At 31.1% G+C, this 24,895-nt stretch overlaps 1 protein-coding gene across 1 annotated transcript; it reads left to right on the forward strand.

Moving 5' to 3' along the window:
* LOC139525250 (uncharacterized) lies at positions 1 to 23,204 on the forward strand. The gene is made up of 10 exons (XM_071320448.1): positions 1 to 26; positions 2,892 to 2,986; positions 4,146 to 4,553; positions 4,991 to 5,173; positions 8,041 to 8,127; positions 13,025 to 13,102; positions 18,136 to 18,177; positions 18,494 to 19,324; positions 21,366 to 22,459; positions 22,613 to 23,204. Exons 1-9 carry the CDS (start codon positions 1 to 3, stop codon positions 21,818 to 21,820), a joined length of 2,205 nt encoding a protein of 734 aa, XP_071176549.1. The 3' UTR covers positions 21,821 to 22,459; positions 22,613 to 23,204.
* Positions 23,205 to 24,895: the final 1,691 nt, after the last annotated feature.

The following is a 24,895-nucleotide window of genomic DNA, read 5'->3' on the forward strand; positions in this document are numbered from 1 at the left end:
ATGAATGTTTCATTGACAGTCAGAGGGTGAGTTCTGACATAAACAAGTCAGAATATTTGGTGTCATGAGTTACCTCCCATATTTTGTAACAAAAACTGAATTCTACAAGCATGACAAGTCAGATGAAAAATTATGCATTTATTTCCCTCAAAGAGAAATTTCATTTTATTTGAATAATGCAGGTGATAGAATTATAAAGAATAAAAAAAGGTATTTTTTAGATGTTAAATGATTATCAAACTTCAGTCATGTCAATAAATCAAATGAATCACTGTGTAAAGTACATTATCAATACATTTCAAATGTTTAATGCTATTAAATTAAACTTTAAATATTAAACAGTACACTATATATGTATCCATATGAAATTTGCACAATAATTTATAACAGTAAATAGTCCAGAGTACTGTCCTCAGTGCTAATGACTTTTTATACGACCGCAAAAATTAAAATTTTTTGGTCGTATATTGCTATCACGTTGGCGTCGTCGTCGTCGTCGTCGTTGTCGTCCGAATACTTTTAGTTTTCGCACTCTAACTTTAGTAAAAGTGAATAGAAATCAATGAAATTTTAACACAAGGTTTATGACCACAAAAGGAAGGTTGGGATTGATTTTGGGAGTTTTGGTCCCAACATTTTAGGAATTAGGGGCCAAAAAGGGCCCAAAGAAGCATTTTCTTGGTTTTCGCACTATAACTTTAGTTTAAGTGAATAGAAATCTATGAAATTTTGACACAAGGTTTATGACCACAAAAGGAAGGTTAAGATTGATTTTGGGAGTTTTGGTTCCAACAGTTTAGGAAATAAGGGCCAAAAAAGGCCAAAATAAGCATTATTCTTGGTTTTCGCACAATAACTTTAGTATAAGTAAATAGAAATCAATGAAATTTTAACACAAGGTTTATGACCACAAAAGGAAGGTTGGGATTGATTTTTGGAGTTGAGGTCACAACAATTTATGAATTAGGGGCCAAAAAGGGGCCCAAATAAGCATTATTTTTGGTTTTTGCACCATAACTTTAGTATAAGTAAATAGAAATCTATGAAATTTAAACACAAGGTTTATGACCATAAAAGAAAGGTTTGGGTTTTGGTCCTAACAGTTTAGGAATAAGGGGCCCAAAGGGTCCAAATTTGAACTTTGTGTGATTTTATCAAAAATTGAATAATTGGGGTTCTTTGATATGCTGAATCTAACTATGTATGTAGATTCTTAATTTTTGGTCCCGTTTTCAAATTGGTCTACATTAAGGTCCAAAGGGTTCAAAATTAAACTTAGTTTTGATTTTAACAAAAAATGAATCCTTGGGGTTCTTAGATATGCTGAATTTAAAAATGTACTTAGATTTTTAATTATTGGCCTAGTTTTCAAGTTGGTCCAAATGGGGGTCCAAAATTAAACTTTGTTTGATTTCATCAAAAATTGAATAAATGGGTTCTTTGATATGCCAAATCTAACTGTGTATGTAGATTCTTAATTTTTGGTCCAGTTTTCAAATTGGTCTACATTAAGGTCCAAAGGGTCCAAAATTAAACTAAGTTTGATTTCAACAAAAATTAAATTCTTGGGCTTATTTGATATGCTTTATCTAAATATGTACTTTGATTTTTGATTATGGGCCCAGTTTTCAAGTTGGTCCAAATCAGGATTCCATATCAAGTATTGTGCAATAGCAAGAAATTTTCAATTGCACAGTATTGCACAATAGCAAGAAATATCTAATTGCACAATATTGTGCAATAGCAATTAATTTTCAATTGGAGTTATCTTTCTTTGTATAGAATAGTAGTTGATAATATATGTTGGAAATTTGCCAGACATGACTATAATGTCATTTTTTATATTTTTATTTGCCAATAACTTTATGTAAATAACTTCATTGGAAATTTGCCAATATAAAATGTTGCTGATGAAGCTTTTTTTCCTTATCTTATCTAAAATGTTTTTAGATAATGTATGTTGGACATTTGCCAGACATGACTATGATGTCATTTTCTATTTTTATTTGCCAATAACTTTATGTAAATAACTTCATTGGAAATTTGCCAATATAAAATGTTGCTGATGAAGTTTTTTTTATTGTTTTATACAATAAACAATGTATATTCACTTTTACTACCAACCAATCTTTACCATTCAGTGATAACAAGCACTTTATTTTACATTTTAATATTTTATGATGTATTTAAAAGAGTAGTTATTGTTGCAAACTCCATTAGAAATTTGAATTGATATCAGTTTTGGAGAAAGGGAAACGGGGATGTGAAAAAAAAGGGGGGGGGGTAAATTTTTCTCATTTCAGATTTCATAAATAAAAAGAAAATTTCTTCAAACATTTTTTTGAGAGGATTAATATTCAACAGCATAGTGAATTGCTCAAAGGCAAAAAAAAACTTTTAAGTTCATTAGACCACATTCGTTCTGTGTCAGAAACCTATGCTGTGTCATGATCAACTATTTAATTTTAGATTTAAAAAGTTTGAAGAAGAAATCTTTAATTGATTTGTAAAATCTTGACATTTGTTTTGTGTAAAAAAAAACCATGTAATGTCAAAAATTTGATCACAATCCAAATTCAGAGCTGTATCACGCTTGAATGTTTTGTCCATACTTGCCCCAACTGTTCAGGGTTCGACCTCTGCGGTCGTATAAAGCTGCGCCCTGCGGAGCACCTGGTTAATGTAGTAACCCAATTTATTTAAGTCTTTTGGTGATTATCCCAATAAAAATTTTAAGTATGTTATTTATAATCTACCTGGGTATTAAAGTACACAAATTGTATTCATTGATATTACAAAATTACTAAAAATAGAATCCAAAAATAGATAAAATGAAACACCTGCGATATTTTAAATTTATTTGGTATTTCCTTTAAATTAGAAAGGTGAAGGTTAAAAAAAACTACATTGAAACTCGGATATTCCAAATCCATAGTGGACATATTGGTATTGGTATGTTTGGAACAAATTGCAATATATATTTCAGGTAGGGTTCAATTCTTGTAACTTAATTTTTGGTTGCTGGCAGGTTTTCTAATACAGGTACATGTACCAAATGTTCAGGATATACCTGTTTTAAGTGTCTATTTAGGTAAGGTTTGAAAAATTAGAAACAACAAAGCAATTCTGTTCTAAAAACTATCAAGAAAAATAAAAATATAAACTATCAAACCATTTATTATCATAAATGTATAATTTATACCCCAGAAGTTAAGCTTAAGTCTTTATCTATAAGTTTACAATTCAAAATATTTTAGCGCTTTGTAAATAACAGGTAAAAATTATTTGAAAAGGACAATAGTTTTGTCTTAGTTGAAATTTGATATCTTAGTTTAAATGACATGCAACTCAAAATCTAAATAACAATTATATTGGTGAGATTTGAAAACATGATTGTCAGAATAATGAATAAATTTAGATTAATTGTAGTTGAAGGTTAGCTTAGTTTTACGTTTTATAATTGACAATTAATTAACAGTCAGTGATAATACTTATACTGGCTTGTCATGTTTACTAATTCAAAGATGTAAGTAATATTTACTTGAATAAGTAAATTTGTAAGATTTTAATTATCTTTTCAAGCTAGGTTCGAATAATCTCCCTTTAATCTTCCCCAAAAGTTTACTTTCAAAAGAATGAGTAATATTTTTTTACAAAACCTTGGGAGGTCAAAACAATATTTTTCTGGATTGCTAATGATGTTTTAATTTGAGTGCAACCTTTTATCTGTAGAACTAAAGGGCACAAATGTTTTAAGTAGCTGTGCAAGGCCTTAAAACTGCTCCTTGGATGTTTGTGAATAAGCAGTAGTTTGAAGATTATAAACAAAGGAGATTTAATCATTGTCCATGAAATATTACTTGATGAAAAATTATGAAAAGTATATTGACAACAACTAATGATATATAATTAAACAATTTATTACAGCACTTTGTCGTTGTATGTAGTCAAGAGACATTTAAGAAAAAAATTAGATAAGACTTTATTTATATAATAAAAATTAAAAATCGGAATATGTAAGGGATATAAATTTTCCTCCAAAATAATTTACAGGATCAACCAGTAGAATTAACGCTGACTGACAAGACGGGTATTAATTCATTTATCTTTATATCAATTGAAGCATTTATGTATTTATTTTATAGGTACTGAAAATGATGTCTCTGGATCAGTAGATTTCGTAGAAAGTGCAGTGATAATAGAACAGAGAACATGTAATAGATCTGAAGGTCCTTTGAGTGATCACCATCCTGTTAACAAGGGATCAGATACTCATGAACAAGGAACCAGTTGTTGCACATCAGGAGAAAATTACTGTACAAACCTTAATGCTTCTCAGAGTAATGATTCTGAAGACCATGGAGATGTAATCTCACCTCAGACTGTTCTCAAGAAAACAAATGATTTAGGGGACAATCATGTCAGTTCACACCATGCATCATTACAGGAGAACCATTTGACAAACCCGTCTAATTCAAGGCAGCTTGTAGACAATAGTAAATTAGATTCTTGTCTAGCTGATCAATCTCAGCAGAAATATGCATCTTTAAATTGTAAGTGTAAGAACAGTAATAAAAATGAATTTCACCATGATTATAGTTTGTTTAAAATTCATATATAATCTACAAATACATTAGATAAGATTGAGTGATTATTGCAGAAGTTATGGCCCTACACTTTTTTTCTTCTTTAAATGTGTATAATTCTAAAGTAAATTTCTTGAAATATCAGTTTTTTACGTCCCTTAAAACAACATGGTTCTCCCATGTACCAAACTGTATATGTAAACTTGTCCAATGTTCTTACTGATTTGAATATATATACAATATCCACAGAATTACTGTCATACTGTTCAACACCATCCCATGATATATATATGACAAACACTTTTAGTTCTCCATCTAACTGTATTTCATTAGACATTAGAAAAGTCAGTCCTCCTCTCAATATACGATTATGGAAAATAAGCACATAGTTATATATTTTACAGTTGAAGAACGCAGTCAGAAAGACTCCACAATGCCAAATAATGACAAAGATTTGCTGACAGGGAATGAATTTGATGGACAGAAACCAACTGAGATTCAAAGTGTGCAGAAGGAAATAGATACCAACCAGAATCAGAAAAGGCCATCGTTGGAATTAGATCAATCAGATTTAACTGTAGACAATGGTAATGTTGATATTACACCATAACTGTCCTTCAACCATGTTAAACAAACTGTATGGTATCTTTTAAGTTTTAATTGGATATAGGAAGATGTAGTATGAGTGCCAATGAGATAACCCTCCATCCAAATAACAATTTATAAAAGTAAACCATTATTGGTCAATGTACGGCCTTCAACTCAGAGCATTGGCTCACACCGAACAACAAGCTATAAAGGGCCCAAAAATTACTAGTGTAAAACCATTCAAACGGGAAAACCAACGGTCTAATCTATATATAATAAACAGCTGCGCCATGAGCGCATGATACGCCCGACGTCTTATGTGGAAGTCTTATGCAATGCAATAATCATAAATAGTTTATGAGAAAGTTTTAAGCAATAACCATATATTGTTTTAGAGACACGGCTGGACATGTGAAACCCCCCACCCTGTTTTTTTGACAAAAACTAAATATTACCAAAATAAAATTTTGAATCAAAACCAAAAAGTTTACAGATCTTTAGATTAATATATCAAAGAAGTGTGTAAAGTTTTAAGCAATAATCATGACTTATTTTTGAGATACGGCGCGTCATGTAAAAAACCCTCCCTTGTTTTACAAAATACTCAATAACTCAAAAATAAAATTTTGAATAATCACCAAAAAGTATACAGATCTTTAGATTAATAGAACAAAGAAGTGTGTAAAGTTTTAAGCAATAATCATAAATCATTTTTGAGATACGGCACAACATGTAAAAAAAACCTCCCCCTTTTTTACAAAATACTAATAACTCAAAAATGAAATTTTGAATCATCACCAAAAAATATACAGATATTGAGATTAATATAACAAAGACATGTGTAAAGTTTTAAGCAATAATCATAAATAGTTTTTGAGATGTGGCGCGACATGTAAAAAAAACCTCCCCCTTTTTTACAAAATACTCAATAACTCAAAAATGAAATTTTGAATCATCACCAAAAAGTATACAGATATTGAGATTAATATAACTAAGAAGTGTTTAAAGTTTTGAGTCATAATCAAGAATCGTTTTTGAGATACAGTGCGACATGTGAAAAAAACACACCCCTTTTTTAGTTATAAAGTGCCGTAACTCAAAAAGTTTAAATCTTATTTTCACCAAAAAGTATACAGATCATTTGACCATCATAAGAAACAACTATATTAAGTTTCATGAAATTTGGATAAGTCGTTCTCAAGTTAGGGTGCGACATGTTTACGCCGGACAGACGGACAGATGGACGGACGGACAGACAGACAGACAGACAGACAGACAGACAGACGGACGGACACCGGACATTTGTATACCATAATACGTCCCGTCAAAATTTTGACGTATAAAAACAAGAAACAAGAAACACGTATAAATTACATAAACAAACAACAACTACTGTACATCAGATTCCTGACTTGTAGGACAGGTGCAAACATTTGCAGTGGGATTAAATGTTTTAATGGTACCAACGTCTTCCTTTTTCTGAAAAAAATAGTATAATAACATCACAACATAGAAAACACCCGATAAAATATCAATTGGAAGTCTTAACTCAATCAAAAAACGTAAATAAACAATGTGAACTGAATTTTGACATTCAGTATCTCAATGTCTTAGTTTTTATACCCCATCTAGGCGCATTATGTTTTTCAGTCTGTGCATCCCTTCAGTCCTTCACCTATTTGTTCATACATTTGTCCCGCTCAGGTTAAACATTTTGGTCAAGGAAGTTTTTATTAAAGTTGAAGTCCAATCAACTTCAAACTTAGTATACATGTTCCCTAATGCCATATTAGAGTTTTTCAATTTCACAGTCCAATGAACATATAGAAAATGATAGCACCCGCTTCCGGTTTAAGTTGATTTCCAACTGCACGTACGGCATCCATATATGTTGGTGTCTCATTATCTTACCCTGCCAGGTCTTTTAAGTCACATTTTTAATTACTGGAAAATAAAATAAACAGTTTGAACGAAAATAACAAACTTTTTCTTTACAAAAATATTAAAGTCAAACAAGACCAAGAATTTTATCTAAGATATCCAATTTTGAAACTAGACGTTTATTTACAAAAATTAGAATTAGTGACCATAATTTGCTCATTGAGAAGGGCAGATGTCTAAAAATACCTCGAGACAATAGAACATGTCCAACTTGTAAAACCTTAGAAGATGAAAAATCACTTTCTCCTCTACTGTCAAATTAATAATGTTTTACGTATAAAACTTTATAATGACATGGCAATAGATAATCCTGTTTCCAAATCTATCTGATACTGAAAAACTAGTAGTCCTACTAAATCCTTCTAATATAAACCAAGTGAAAAAGACAGGTTCGTTTATAAAACAGTCTTTAGAGCTGAGGACAGGCGAGATTAGTTAGTTTTACTTGTATATATATAGATATGTGTGTGTTCAACTCAGTTACTTTATTGTTGTTGTTGCTTTTGTTTATGTCACAAGTATAATGTTACTTATATGTGACAAATAAAGATTATTATATAATTATATTAATATTATGCAATTACAGTTATCCTCTCCTTAATAATGTAAAACTATTATTGTGAGCAATTTATTTATTCATATATAAATATTAACTTCTTGAGAAAAAAAAAATTCAAATTTGTATCATTGTGAATATGCCAAAATCAGACAAAATAAACACAATTAAGAAAATGAAAAGAAGTTCACAAGAAAAGATTAAAAGGCAAACAAATAACTTGTTTCCACTTAAAAAGATAGTAGTTTTCCTTATTCCTGAATTAAATGTAGTTTATATGATTAAATGTTGAAAGTTAATTTTACCACATTTAAATCATTGTATTTCATTACAAATATACATATTTTATAAAACTGTTCTGTATTTCAGAAACACATGGTCCACCTGAGAGAAGGTTATCCGAGATTTTAACAATGTATGATGACTCTGAGTCTCCAACAACGACAGCAACACCCTGTAAGTAAAAGAATATACAATATATCTATTGTAAATTTGTATGGCAATGGTTGCGTATATACATATTCCAATTCTCAAGCATTGTAATAACAAAAGAATTATTATCAGAGCTTGAATCTGCTATTTACCTAATTGTTAACCACTGCTGTTGCTTGAATATTGCTGTCCAAGAATAATTAGATCAGAAACAAAAATAACAGATTTCATAAACAGTCAAGGGACTTACCTAATGAATCATTTCTAAATCAGGAGTAAATTGCAAGTTTTGTTTATTATCTTGAAAAGTGCTATGTACATCTTTAATCTGACTGAGTAAAATTAATCATGGTGCTGAGATCTACCTACTGTCCATTTACATCAAAACTTCCAGATGACTTCTTCTTTGAGGTATTCATGCCTGTTATCTTAAAAATTATGATAGATAAAGAATATAAAGAGAATCTTTAAATATCAAAATTGAGCAGCAAGACGAGATCTACAAATTCAATATCATGGCCAAAATCTTTAGTAGTCTCCTTCATTTGTCCTTGTTGGATTTAAACCATGATACATTTACAACATAATGCCATCAACATGATCAAACCAATTAGAATTGTAATATTTATCTTTCAACCATTCAGGAGCACTTGAAGTAGCATCTGGTTTTTGGTTGGGATTTGTGTTGCTTTGTTTTTTCGCCCCACAGTAGCGGAGGGTCATTCCGTTCTCTAACTTTAGTTTGCCTCAAACAAATTTTATGAAACTTGAACACAATGCTAATTACCACAAAGTAGAGATCAAGTTTGATTTTTAGTGGTGTCACTTTTACCTTTCTAGAGTTATGATGCCTGTTCCTTAAAATGGAAAAATTGTTTCTGTTCTCAAACTTAAGTGAACCTCAAATTTATCATACTTATTACCACAAAACTCAGTACGAGTACAAATTTGGTTCGTGTTACCTAAGGACTATAAGAGTATAAGTTTGAAAAGTTTAGGGACTGGACAAAGAATAAAAATATGTGAATGGGAGGGAGGGGGGTAAAGAGATGAGGCAGGGGTGTGGAAATGCTATGCCCGACTCGCCCGACTCGTACATTTGAACAACCGGACAAGTAATTATTTTTGTCTTGGTTGCCCGTGGACAAGTAAAAAAATATACAAGACAAAGTTCAAATCCAACAAAAACATAAAATTAATTTCAAAACGTATAAAGATGTTTAATTTATGTAAAAGAAACCAATGTTCAGCAAGTAAAAACATCAATGTTCATGACGATAAATATTACAGGACCAATAATACTTGATACCGAAAATAGATCGATTACCAAAATAAATAAAAATCAGTATGCGAACCCGAGTCGCGTAACATTGCATTGGCTTTTTCCATTGACCCGGGATCGTCGATTAGGTTTTATCCATCATTTACCAGAAGTGTCATTTCTTTAAATTTTGTATTGAGATTCAGATTGATAAATACTAAATAAAAAGCTGGGCAGGCAAGACAAAAACAGTCATGAGTCTTGTAGAAAACCTTAAATGCAAATGGAGGACACCGAGTATTTAAAAAAAAAAAACGGAAGCGAGAATTTCAGACATCGTGGATATCAGATTGCCCCTGGCTATCTATGGAAATTCGGAAAATAAATTAAGTTTTTGTCTTATTTATAGATGAAAGGTCAACATTATTTGTTGTCAACGTGGTGAATAGAAGGGACGCTTTTAAGTCCATCAAGACAATAATAAATAATCAAGAACAAGTGTGTCAGTGGAGAGAAACACCACAAAATCAATAGTTTATCTATTATTTAGTTTACATTTCTTCAATCACTGTCCTCAAATTTAGTATATGTACCTACTGGCTACATTTTTTTAGCTCACCTGGCCTAAAAGGCCATGTGAGCTTTTCTCATCACTTGGCGTCCGTCGTCGTCGACGTCGTCGTCTGTCGTCGTTAACAATTTTTCAAACATCTTCTCCTCTGAAACTACTGAATGGATTTGAATGAAACTTAAGATGATTGTTCCTTAGTATATCCTGCACAAAATGTGCGCTTTGATTTTTGATCCGTCAAAAAACATGGCCGCCGTTACTTAAAATAGAACATAGGGGTCAAATGCAGTTTTTGGCTTACATCTCAAAAACGAAAGCATTTAGAGCAAATCTGACATGGGGTAAAAATGTTCATTAGGTCAAGATCTATCAGCCCTGAAATTTTCAGATGAATCAAACAAACCATTGTTGGGTTGCTGCCACTTAATTGGTAATTTTAAGGAAATTTTGCAGTTTTTGGTCATTATCTTGAATATTATTATAGATAAAGATAAACTGTAAACAGCAAAAAAGATCAGCAAAGTAAGATCTACAAATAAGTTAATATGACCAAAATTGTCAATTGACCCCTTAAGGGGTTATTGTCCTTTAATGACAATTTTTCACAATTTGTTCATCATATTTGCTAACTTTAAAAAATCTTCTCCTCTGAAACTACTGAATGGATTTGGTTAAAACTTAGCATGGTTGTTCCTTAGATTATCCTGCACAAAGCGTGTGCTTTGATTTTTGATCCGTCAAAAAACATGGCCGCCGTTACTTAAAATAGAACATAGGGGTCAAATGCAGTTTTTGGCTTATATCTCAAAAACGAAAGCATTAAGAGCAAATCTGACATGGAGTAAAAATGTTCATTAGGTCAATATCTATCAGCCCTGAAATTTTCAGATGAATCAAACATCCAATTGTTCGGTTGCTGCCACTTAATTGGTAATTTTAAGGAAATTTTGCAGTTTTTGGTCATTATCTTGAATATTATTATAGATAAAGATAAACTGTAAACAGCAAAAAAGATCAGCAAAGTAAGATCTACAAATAAGTTAATATGACCAAAATTGTCAATTGACCCCTTAAGGGGTTATTGTCCTTTAATGACAATTTTTCACAATTTGTTCATCATATTTGCTAACTTTAAAAAATCTTCTCCTCTGAAACTACTGAATGGATTTGGTTAAAACTTAGCATGGTTGTTCCTTAGATTATCCTGCACAAAGTGTGTGCTTTGATTTTTGATCCGTCAAAAAACATGGCCGCCGTTAATAGAACATAGGGGTCAAATGCAGTTTTTGGCTTATATCTCAAAAACGAAAGCATTAAGAGCAAATCTGACATGGAGTAAAAATGTTCATTAGGTCAATATCTATCAGCCCTGAAATTTTCAGATGAATCAAACATCCAATTGTTGGGTTACTGCCACTTAATTGGTAATTTTAAGGAAATTTTGCAGTTTTTGGTCATTATCTTGAATATTATTATAGATAAAGATAAACTGTAAACAGCAAATATGATCAGCAAAGTAAGATCTACAAATAAGTCAAATTGACCAAAATTGTCAATTGACCTCTTTAGGAGTTATTGCCCTTTAAAGACTTTTTTCACAATTTGTTCATCATGTTGACTTACTTTAAAAAATCTTCTCTTATGAAACTGCTGTATCAATTTCAGCCAAACTTAGGCTAAATGAGTTTCAGAGTTTCAGAGTATCTAGTATAAATTTTATATTTCATTTCCTTGTATGTCAAGAAACATAGCTCCTATGGCTAAAATAGAACATAGGAGAAAATGATTTTTTTTTGCTTTTGAAGAAAATAGGACGATTCAAAGAACATTTAAATAAATTGAAAAGCCAAAATAATCATTGATGAGAGATTAAACCAAAAAAATTCAGGTGAGCGATTCAGGCTCTTGAGAGCCTCTTGTATTCAAAAACTGCTGCAAAATTGTCCTTTACATGTCATTTCATTGGTTGGTTTGCTGTTAGGTTTCTGTCCCATTCAGGATTGGTGTTCACGATTTCATTTGTTAGTGATGCACAACGGTGCTAAGTAAGAATCATATATTATCTAACAAGAAATACTTCAATATGTATTGGGATCATCAGCCAGGGCAAGTAATTTTTTTTCCGGACAAGTAAAATGTTTAGTTTTACTTGCCCAGGGACAAGTGCTCACAACAAATATTTCCACACCCCTGGATGAGGGAATCAAGAGACCCCTGTTTTAAAATGATGTTAATTGTATTAGTGAACAAAATCTTGACTTGGAGACTTACAAAACTTAGGTGAATCAGCAACTGGATCCAGCTGTGTCACTTGAAAGGTAGAAAAAGCCTTGAATATAATGGAGTATTCCCAGACATGGAAATATCCTTGAAATTTGTTTTTCAAGTGGCAAATGTCAAGGAAAAACCCTAGAATTTTAATGTTAAAAAATTCAAGTTATTTCCCTTTTGTTTTGCAAATCTATGTCTGATTAAAATTTTTTAAAATTTTAAAACTTTAGTACATGTAGTATGAGACAGGATTTATTTTGCTAATGATTGTTGGTCATGACAAAAGTCTTACAAGTGATTGTAAGATGAGGGTATGTTGTTTATTTAATGGGCCTAACAAACTGAATTAACTGATTTATAGAAAAAAGTAGATGAATATCTTGGAGAAAACCTGAACAAAGTCTGAAGCATTTGTGTGGGGTCAACATAATTATGTCAAAGATTTTCCCCATTGATGTGATAATTTTTTATAAAGAAAAATATCGTCTTCTAAACAGCAGTAACATTTTAGATAGCTTTTAAGATATGTTAAACTTACTTGAACTTGTATATTGGTCATAGATTCTATTTATAGATATTGCAAAGTCTAAAGATCACTTCCTTAGATCAAGTTATTTTTATCCAGTTTCCTGAAAAAGGGAAATATAATAGTAGACCCTAGCATAAAAAAATACCATCAATTTCATAATTCATAATTTGAATATAATCAATTAGCTAAAACTGTACTGTGTAACTGTCATATTTTTAGATAATGTATTCTTGTATTGTACACGTGTTATGCTATTGTCTAAAACTTTATTTTTTAATTTATTAAATAGCTGATGGAAGACGATTTACATACATGTATGAGGGATCTAAAGATTCATCTTCATCTTTTAGTTCTCAGCATTCAATAGGTAGGTATTTTGGTGAAGTATTAAAATACTAAGTTTTCAGATTCATGAAAAAATACCAATCAGCCGCTCATTAAGTTTGGTGAATGGGCTTACTCCCTTAGAATCTAGTAGATTTATATTATACCCCTGCTGCAGTGGAGGGAGCTTTAAGTGTGTTCCTTGTTGATCTGTATGTATGTCTGTATGTATGTTTATACATCACAAAATTTGTTTCTAATCTTTAACATTAGTTTGCCTCAACCAAATGATATGAAACTTATACACAATGCTTATTACTACAAAACACAGATCAAGTTTGAATTTAATTAGCATCAATTTTAATGTTCTACATTATGTTCCTTTACAAATGGAAAATTGCTTAATTTTTCATTTCCATTCTCTAACTTAAGTTTGCCTCGACTGAATGTTATAAAACTTAAACACAATGCTTATTACTACAAAACTCAGATCAGGTGTGAGTTTGGGTCACTTTTACCGTTCTTGGGTTATGTCCCTTTATAGCATTATATACAAACATGGGCATCATCTGTTTCCATTTATTATGCCCCACCTACAATTGTACAGGGGCATTTTTTCTGGTCTATGTGTTCGTCCATCTGTCCCGCTTCAGGTTAAAGTTTTTGGTCAAGGTTGTTTTTGATGAAGTTTAAGTCTTATCAACTTCAAACTTAGTACACATGTTCCCTATTATATGATCTTTCTAATTTAAATGCCAAATTAGACTTGACCTAATTTAACGGTCCACTGAACATAGAAAATGAAAGTGCGAGTTTCAAGTTAAAGGAGTAGGTCCGGTAAGGACCAATTATGGCTTCAAATTTCAGGTTTATCCGACGAAATACTTTGACCACTTTTTAAACACTTAAGTGTCTATTTTATTTGAATCAATTAGTTTATGTGAAATATTTTAACTGATTTAGTCATTAAAAACGATCTGGTTCAAGCTTAAATATGAAAAATCTACCAAATATACTGGAAAATGTTATTTTTCAGATGATTTTTGTCAAAAATGAAGTGGCCGTATCCGTGTTCATCCTCAATAACAATTTTGCAAAACTGCTATATTTTGGGGCCAAAAAGGGGTCTTACTGAACCTACTCCTTTTTGTTCAAGGTAGTTCTTTGATGAAGTTGAAGTCCAATCAACTTTAAACTTTGTACACATGGTCCTTATGATATGGATTTTTTAATTTGATTACCAAATTAGATTTTTGACCCCTAATTTCACAGTCTTATGAACATGGAAAATAAAATGGCAAGTTTCAAGTTATATTTTTTGGTCAAGGTAGTTTTTGATAAAGTTGAAGTCCAAACAACTTTAAAATTTGTACACATGGTCCCTATGATATGAATTTTCTAATTTGATTACCAAATTAGATTTTTGACCCCTAATTTCACAGTCTAATGAACATAGAAAATGATAGTGCAAGTAGGGCATCCGTGTACTATGGACACATTCTTGTTTTAAATTCTGAATAGATAAGCAAACAAAGCAAATATATATTCATAACTAGAATTGAAAAGTTTCTTACAATTTTAATATTTCATTTGATACCAAAAAATGTACTGCAGTGATAATTAAAGTATTCTCCCTGTAGTTTTTTAAGTTCCTGTCAGTTTCTTCTTAGCACTTTTTATACGCCCGTCAAAATTTTGACGGGACGTATTATGGTATACAAATGTCCGGTGTCCGTCCGTCTGTCTGTCCGGCGTAAACATGTCGCACCGTAACTTGAGAACGACTTATCCAAATTTCATGAAACTTAACATAGTTGTTTCTCATGATGGTCAAATGATCTGTATACTTTTTGGTGAAAATAAGATTAAAACTTTTTGAGTTACGGCACTTTGTTACTAAAACAGGGGTGTGTTTTTTTCACATGTCACACCGTATCTCAAAAACGATTCTTGATTATGGCTTAAAACTTTAAACACTTCTTAGTTATATTAATCTTAATATCTGTATACTTTTTGGTGATGATTCAAAATTTCATTTTTGAGTTATTGAGTATTTTGTAAAAAAAGGGGGAGGGTTTTTTTACATGTCGCACCATATCTCAAAAACAATTTATGATTATTGCTTAAAACTTTACACATGTCTTTGTTATATTATTCTTAAGATCTGTATACTTTTTGGTGATGATTCAAAATCTCATTTTTGAGTTATTGAGTATTTTGTAAAAAAGGGGGAGGTTTTTTTACATGTTGTGCCGTATCTCAAAAAAAATTTATGATAATTGCTTAAAACTTTACACACTTCTTTGTTATATTTTAATCTAAAGATATGTATACTTTCTGGTGATGATTCAAAACTTTATTTTGGAGTTATTGAGTATTTTGTTAAACAGGGGCGTTTTTTTTTACATGTCACACCGTATCTCAAAAATAATTTATGATAATGGCTTAAAACTTTACACACTTCTTTGTTATATTAATCTAAAGATCTGTATACTTTTTGGTTTTGATTCAAAATTTTATTTTAGTGATATTTGGGTTTTTTTTCTCCAAAAAACAGGGTTGGGGGTTTCACATGTCCCGCCGTGTCTCAAAAACAATATATGGTTATTGCTTAAAACTTTCTCAGAAACTATTTATGATTATTGCATCAAACTTCCACACAAGACGTGGGGCGTATCATGCGCTCATGGCGAAGCTGTTTATTAGCTCACCTGGTCCAAAGGGCTAAGTGAGCTTTTATCATCACTTGGTGTCAGTCATCGTCTTTTGTTAACTTTTACAAAAATCTTCTCTTCTGAAACTACTAGGCCAAATATAACCAAACTTGGTCACAGTCATCAATAGGTTATCTACTAGTAGTTCAAATGATGTGTCTGATGATCTGGCCTGCCAATCAAGATGGACATGGCTAAAAATAGATCATAGAGGTAAAATTCAAGTTTTGTCTTTTATTTTGAAAATCATTACAAATATAGAAAACTTGGCAAGGACAAAGATGTTTAGAACGTTGAACTCTACCAATTGTTCACATATGTCAAAACTTTCAGATCACTTCTTACAGAAGTAATTGCCCTTAGGCTTAATGCCTATTATCTTGAAAACTATAATAGATGGGGAGAAACTTCCGGATTATTTTTATCCTATTTACCAATATATTTTTACATCCGACATTCAATTAGGCATGTCAGGCAGTTAAATTAACATCAAACATATAGAGAAGGGTTAATTGTTTTGAACTGAAAGGGCTTTATAGACTGTCAAGGTCATTAAAAAAGACCAGAAATGAGTGTTTTGAAATAATATTACAATAGCCAAGATATTTGTTTTCCGGATATCCAATTAGGTGGAGTCTACTCTATAAAGCTTACCTAGTATTGATACTTAATTTAAAAGCGAAAAAAGGTCACCAATTTCAAGGGGATGATGACATCAGAGATCAGGAGACCCTAGTTGTTAAAATGAAGAAAAATCATCAACTGTTCATTTTATAAAGTGACAATTTGCAAATGTTTGCATTTTCCCCAAACATTTCCTTGTCACCATTCTTGTGTGACTGTCATTATATCACAATAAGAACCAATTGTTCATTTTAATGACATCATTTATAATCATTTCAGAAATACAGGGTCAACCGGTGTTACTCATTCATAAAAAACAACTTATAGAAACAATGCAAGATTGCTTTATGAAAAAGTGATTAATTTATTGTATAAGCAGGAAAAAAATTGATATTAACACGATTTAAAAAATATGACCTCCTATTGATAATAGGGTATTGTAGTTATTTGTCATTAAAGGATGCAATCATAAAACTTAACTGATAAATTGAAAAAAATGTTCTTCCTTATAAAACACATTTTTTTCAAATTTTGTGAAAAAATTAAAATAAAGTTATAAAATTAATAAAACATAAAGAGTACTCACTATGCATCATAATTTGAAACTAAAAAATGATACTGATGAAATGTAATTCATGGATTGTGTAAAAGCAGTTAAAAAAAACATGGTTTTACATGATGAAAATAAGGTTTTTACATATCAATTGCCTTACCTGTATGTTTGTGGATGTTAATTTCACATGTAATAAGTCAGGAAGTGAAACTCGAACTTTTTTCCTCACATGGTTCTGAATAAAAATAGGACAATACATTACATGGGTGTATAGAAATTGAAAATATCATATGAAACTACATAATTTTTTGAATTAAAAAAAAGGCATGACTAGAAATTGCTGGCTACAAGTACATTTCATTGTTAGTAGGCATACTGCTTTGTCTTCAAGGCAGTCTGATGCATCGCTTTATCAATGTTGTTTAATTTGAAAACAAACATGGATTAAAAGATGGTCATGATTAAAAAAGGTAATTACAAAATTTATACAATTCATAACATGGCTAATACATATAATTATACCTTTCAAGGTAAAGGATAGTCTCATATTTTATTAAATGCATATAAATGGGGGGATGTGTATTTTTAGCTCATATATACGTACATGCAGGTTAATGTAAAATAAGGAAAATCATGAAAATTTATAAAATAATCTCATTTTGTTATAGTTTTTTGCCATGGTAAATCTTTGAATGCAAAATTTGTTTTTATTTTCTGAACGCCTTGAACCTAAGTTTAGTTTGAACAGAATTAAGAAAATGTTTTGTAACTTTTCGATATGCACCAATATTTTGGCCAAATAATAGCCCTATCATGCTTATTGACCAATCTCCTTTGATAAAAATGACAAACTGAGAAAATATATATCTTTTTGATATTTTAGGCATTGGTTTAGTCATTTTGAAAGTGGAGTCCAAACCCCTGAACTCTATGAAACATTTTCATTTTAAAAAAATGAAGGGGACTTGGGGTCAATTACATGCCTAAGTAATTAATAACGTTTCAATTACATTGATCTTCAAATGTATTTGATGGCATCAATGAAGACACTGTTACCTAACTTTACATAAAATTTCAGGCATTTTATTTCTCATCAATTGATTTTTTTACACCAGATAAATATAGATAGATCATAACTTTACTGCCTCTTATATTCATTTATACGATTTTTTCTTTTTACTTTAGAAACGGATGCAGCTCCACTTGGACCACACGGCAGAATGTCGGGTAATTGAATTAATTTTAGATTTTAAAATTTTTGCTTATATATTGATGCTGAAAATCGAAAAAAATAAGCACATGGCTCTTCTGATTTTGCTCAATATGGTTTTGAAATCTGTAATTAATCATTTTTTCAATAAAATGATTGGGGAGTTAGTTTGCAACATTTGAATCAACACATCAAAAAACTAAATTTAAACAGATAAATACTAATGATGATAAGTCCAATATAACTACATCCAAGTATCTGTATCCCTGATTTCATGTGTATTTGCAAAAATGTGATTACTATAATACAAAATATTTATTGATACTGTTTCAGTGAGAGAAATTGGAAATGGATTTCATGACACAATACAAGATTCTATTCAAGGGGAGCCATTTTCACGAGTGAATTCAATTAGGTATTCAGAGTTTTCAGCTTTAAATATAAGGGAAGAGGAGACTTCAATGTGTACCAATATTGATTCTTTTATGTCATCCAGTCAGGTTCTAATAGAACATAATATATCACAATCTGCCCAGACACAAAATACTCATTCTGTTAGTCCAGTTCATGACATAATTCAGTCGCAAGTTGAAGTTGAAGTTGAAGTGGAAGATCTAGCTTCACATCTAAGTCAGCCTCAAAATCAAACGACTTCACAACGACTTCATCCTTGTATCTCATCTACGAATGTACCAGAACCTAGTCCTCAGTTGCTTACATTATTGCCAGAAACATCCTTGCCTCCAGCTGGTACTACTTCATGTATAAGTGATCTCAATATTGAAAATAGCAATCAAAACATTATTAATGAACAAAATCCTATCTTGAGGACTAATGGCAACAACCTTGACCCAGAACAAGGTCAATCAGATAATGACCCAACTAGTACAGAAAGTGTTGTAAACAATCAAAGGACTGAAAGTACATCGGAGTACGGGACAATGACCAGTAGTAGTGACAATCTTTCACATAGTTTGGATGACCAGAGTAATACTGATAATGTTAATGTTACTTCTGAGGTTCAAGAGGTTATTGGTTCTATATCCGACATTAATTCTGAATGTAAGACATCTTTACTTATGGCAGATGCTGAACCAACTACTGGTACTGACAAATCTGTTACAGATCTGGTGGACACAGCATCGGCTTTAAATGATGAAAAAGGTAATGAGTATATATACATATGGAAAATCATTATCATTTTAACTAAAATGTTTTATTTTAGTTTCCTACGGACGAAGCCAAAGGGGACTTTAGGTTTACACTCTGTCAGTCTGTCTATCTGTCCATCTGTCAGTCCAACAAATTACTTTTTCAGACTTTGTTTTATGCCCCATTTATGGGCATTACGTTTTCTGGTCTGTTTGTTCGTTCGTCAGTCCGTCTGTCCCGCTTCAGGTTAAAGTTTTTGTTCCAGGTAGTTTTTGATGAAGTTGAAGTCCAATCAACTTGAAACTTTGTACACAATAATTATGTTCCCTATGATATGATCTTTATAATTTTAATGCTATTAAAAAAACAGTTTTTTACCCCATTATCACGGTCCACTGAACATAGAAAAATGATAGTGTGGATGGGGCATCTGTGTACTACGGACACAGTCTTGTTTTCTTCATTCTTGAAGATATCGATTTGATATTTGGTGTAGTATTGTTTTATCATGACAAGTTACAGGTCAAGCACAATTTTCACGATTTAAGCTTTTTTCGTTGTTAAAGCCCTTTCCCTAAAATTTAATTTTTTATGAAATACTTATTAATTACCAGATTTTTGTTCAAAGGAAAATAATTCAATTTTTAACTCTCCTAGAATTCAATTTTTGATGAAATACTTATTTTTTTTACAATTACATGATTTCTGTTCAAAGGGAAATAATTCATTTTTTTTTAAAGATTTGAAAAGACATTGAATATAGATAAATGACATTTTGGATTTATTTTCCTTTTCTTTGTAAATTGTTTTTATACTGTTGACAATTAAATGAAATAAATACAACACAGACTTTGACCATCCTCAGATTAAACATTCTAAACTGTGATTTTCATTTAAGGATGTTGTTTAATCACTCAGCTGATTTGTTTAATTTTTATTCTAACGTGTCCATTAGTTGTTCTATTTGGTTGTTTAATGATTTGTTATAATTATTGAATAATTAACTCTAGAACATGACACAGGTAGAAAGGCAGCTAGCTGATGGATAATGTGATTGCAAATGTGCCACACATGGTCAACTTCTTGTCAGCAGTGGGGTTTATATTTTTGCATGACCAACTCATTCATGTCATTAATTTTAAAAAAAAAAAATTATTAAAAGTAACTGAATGATTGAGATTCTCATGAAAGATCAATTCTATAAATGAAGATATCTGTAATTGAATTTCACTTCAAAGAAATTAACCACTACCTGACTACTCCCTACTCTCTCATGGAAGGAGAAGTGACTTCTCTTTCTCCAAAATCCTGTCTATCCTAGATCTTTATATTATTGGAATTAAAAATAACATTGATTTTATAATTAGATCCCAGTCAATGACACTTTCTTTTAGTATCTTTATTTCTCATTTTTGACATTAAAAGAAAACTGACTGGTATACAACATAGTAAATATATAATATTGTAATCCTCTACTGACAAAAGTTAGCTATGTCATGGGTTAGAGCGTCTGCATTTGGTTCAGCATTATGCTATCTACTTTCCTGTTGTGTTTTTTTTTTCATGCAGATACTTGTTTCCAGAAACAGAGTTTGAAATATCTGTTTACTACTGATAGCATCAGAGATGATTGTGTATTTCAATATCTAATTGAAAATAAGCAGACTTAAGTACTAACAACAAATGCTAAGTTCTTTTGAGACTGTTGTAGCTCTTGTCTTTTTCATGTCATAAAAGCAGAAAGGAATACACAGAAGGATAGGCAAAATGAACTAATCAATCAATCTCGACCAGGGGATAGTCACTTTAGGAAAGTACCGGTACCCAAGACATTCTCTGAGTTATAATTTCTCTCTTCCTTAAGTTTATTGGTTTGAAAAATCATTAAATAATACTGAACACTCAATGTGCTATCTATTGAACTTTAAACTCAATTGTAACAATATGTGGTGCATGTTCATTACAATGTAATTGGCAGTTAAACTAGTGTTAGCTCTTATAAAAAGAGGGGATGGAAGACAATATTTTAAACTCTTTATACATTATTTTACAGCTATCACAGATGCTGTAATTCTTCATGCGGAAGATGACAGAGAACTAGTATTAGAACTCATTCAAAATATGGAGACAGAATTCCCAGAATTAAAACTAAATTTAAAAATATTTGAAGAGTTGAATGTAGGTAAAAGTATGTTTGCCTCAGCACCACTTCTGTTTGGAACCTGTAGATTCTTATTTGTGTTTGTGACTAAAGCATTTGCCAAGGATGATCTGCCAAGATTTGTGAATGAGATTCTATTGATGGAAACTATAACATTTAAGGACAAAAGCAGCAGATTAATACCAGTATTGAAGGATGAGTGCTATCTTCCAGAGTTAGGTCCCCTGATTCCTTTAAAGTACAATAGATATTTGGAGGGCAAGTCTCGAGGCAAGAAAGACAGTGGATTTTTAAGAGGTTTCAAGAGATTGGTAGAAAATGGTAGAATCAATTACTTGACAAGCTAGCATATTGTTAATATTTAAGTAGATATCACAATTTTGTTAATGTATTTATATGTTTACATGATATTCCTAGATATGAAGAAATGTACACCCTGGTGGGAAAATTGGACTACATTAATATAGAAAAGCTTGGACATTGAAAAACAGCATATTTCAAAAGGGTTTTTTACACCATCTTTAAGCACTATATTTGATTTTGGGGCTTTTCAATGCCATTTTAGCAATTAACTCATACATCTGGAGTGGACGATTTATTTCAATAAATATTCATGTATTTTTCATTCTTTTACCATGTTTACATTCTTTTATGATAATGCAAAAGAGTTAGTATTAAGTTAAATGTTCAAATTTTGTTTTCAATTTTGATTTTTATGTTATGCATTTAAGATTTCAACAATATTTTTTTTAAACTGTGAAAATAGCGTAATAAGAAGTTGTTTGAAATGTAGTTTTATAGAGCCTGAATTAGAAGTAAAGATCTTTCAATTGTTTTTATTGTTTGTGGCTGTAGTTCAATCTATTAGCTATTTTTTTAATTGTAAAAAGAAATTACTACGCAAATATTAATTTTCTCTCTTCAAAATTGAAGGAAAATCAACATACAAAATAGATCTTTTAGGTAAACATATCAAATACATAATTGTATAAATAAACCAATTTTTCAAGACGTTTCGGCCATTGGCCTTCTTCAGTTCTTTGTTTTTCCTCTCAACTACATGGCTGATTGGTTTATTTATACAATTATATATAGTATGTTCCCTATTGGAATTTTGAAAACAAGGATATCAAATACAGTTTTGGTTTATATTACAGGGGGTGAATTGATTTCTTTAAATTGGTGTTTTTTGTAGTTTTAGGTAGGGCAGGGAAACATGTTAATTATTATTGATTGTTTTATGTTTTAGTTGAGTGACCTTTGGTTGTTTATATCATAAATCATGATTTATTTTTGTTATTAATTCTGTTAGCTGCTTTGCAACAATCATTTGTCAAGATAAAATTTTGCTTGATTTTATTTGTTAGATAGAGTTATCTTTCTTTTTGTTCAATGTATATTATTGAAGTAAGAAGTTATAAGTTGAATATAAACTATATATAATTGTATTTGTAAAAAATGTTCAAGAGGGCATGATTTAACCATTGTACCATAGACAATCAAGTATGTTGGTATGACACACTTTAATTAATAAATAATTCATAAGGGCTTGAATTTACAGTTATTTTACCTCATGTTGGCACTTAAAGCTAAATAATTTACAAGGGCATTCAAGGCATGGTGAAAGACGGCAACTCTTTTAGATGGAAAATCTTAAGTGAGGGCATATATTTATGTTCCTGTTATTAAATATACTATTGATAAAAACTTTAAAGACAAAAAAAGAAGAAACTAAATTATTTACATGAATATTCATTTACAATAATACACTTAGATCGGTTTGGAAGACTTTTTTTTAGAGAAATTGTGTTTTCGACAAGTTCTTATCAGTGAATGTATAGATTTCCTTGTTTTTACAACTTTCAGTTTCATATTTATGCATTTTCTTATAGTGTGCTTATAACATCCTTATGTAATTGTTCAGATATCATGTACACTGATTGACCTAAGTAACTCATTCATAAAAAGTATATGATGTAGGGGTATGATTGGAACAGTCAAAAACAAATTTTGATGTTGCTGAATAGCTGCTATGCAAATTATTTATAAATTACCACCAATGGTGTACATGTTTAACCCTTTCAACGCTATACACACCATATGCCGCGATGACGTACGCAGTTCTACACTGCTATTCGCAGCATATGCCATGATGAAAAAGGATTTTTCATTAGGACTCTTAAACCATTCGGTTTTCATTTGGGTTCTCTCTAATTTTTCCTCGTTTGAATCTAGGATATATAAGGTCACATTTGCGCTTGAAATCCCTGCAATTTTTAACCATTTTTGTGGCAAAAATGTTGGTTATTGATTTGGGGATGTACGGTGGGCAGTCGGGCGAGCGGGAACCAAATGTTGTCCGTGCATTTACTCATTAAACATTCATCCAAAGCTTTTAAAATTTTGATATGTTGTTACTGACAACAATATGAAGGTCAAGTTCAAGAATGACGATTTTGACTTTTACTGTTCAGGAGTAATGGTTCTTGTAAGATTGAAAAATTGCGTTTCCAGTCGTGTCCATGCATTTACGCATGAACTGTTCAACCAAAGCTTCCCAAATTTTAATATGTTGTTACTGATGACAAAATGGAGGTCAAGTTCAAGAATGACGATTTTGACTTTTACCGTTCAGGAGTTATGGTTCTTGAAAGATTGAAAAATGGTGTTTCCAGTCGTGTCCGTGCATTTACACATGGACTGTTCAATCAAAGCTTCCGAAATTTTAATATGTTGTTATTGATGACAAAATGGAGGTCAAGTTCAAGAATGACGATTTTGACTTTTACCGTTCAGGAGTTATGGTTCTTGAAAGATTGAAAAATGGCGTTTCCAGTCGTGTCCGTGCATTTACGCATGAACTGTTCAACTAAAGCTTCCCAAATTTTAATATGTTGTTACTGATGACAAAATGGAGGTCAAGTTCAAGAATGACGATTTTGACTTTTACCGTTCAGGAGTTATGGTTCTTGAAAGATTGAAAAATGGCGTTTCCAGTCATGTCCATGCATTTACTCATGAACTGTTCAACCAAAGCTTTTCAAATTTTATTCTGTTGTTACTGATGACAAAATGGAGGTCAAGTTCAAGAATGACGATTTTGACTTTTACCGTTCAGGAGTTATGGTTCTTGAAAGATAAAAAAATGGTGTTTCCATTCATGTTGTTGGTTGCATTTACTCATGAACCATTCAACCTAAGCTCTTTCAAATTTTAATATGTTGATACTGATGACAAAATGCAGGTCAAATTTGATATTGACGATTTTCACTTTCACTGTTCATCAGTTATGGTTCTTGTGATATTGCCAGGACACAAATAAATGTTAATAAATCCGGTTTGCTGTCGTTGTGACAGCCTCTTGTTATAGTAAAATCATGCAGTAGAAGGAAAATAGAAGGAAAATAAAAAAAGTATTTTGA

This window comes from Mytilus edulis, chromosome 5 (assembly GCF_963676685.1).
Source record: "Mytilus edulis chromosome 5, xbMytEdul2.2, whole genome shotgun sequence".
Classification (NCBI taxonomy): domain Eukaryota; kingdom Metazoa; phylum Mollusca; class Bivalvia; order Mytilida; family Mytilidae; genus Mytilus; species Mytilus edulis.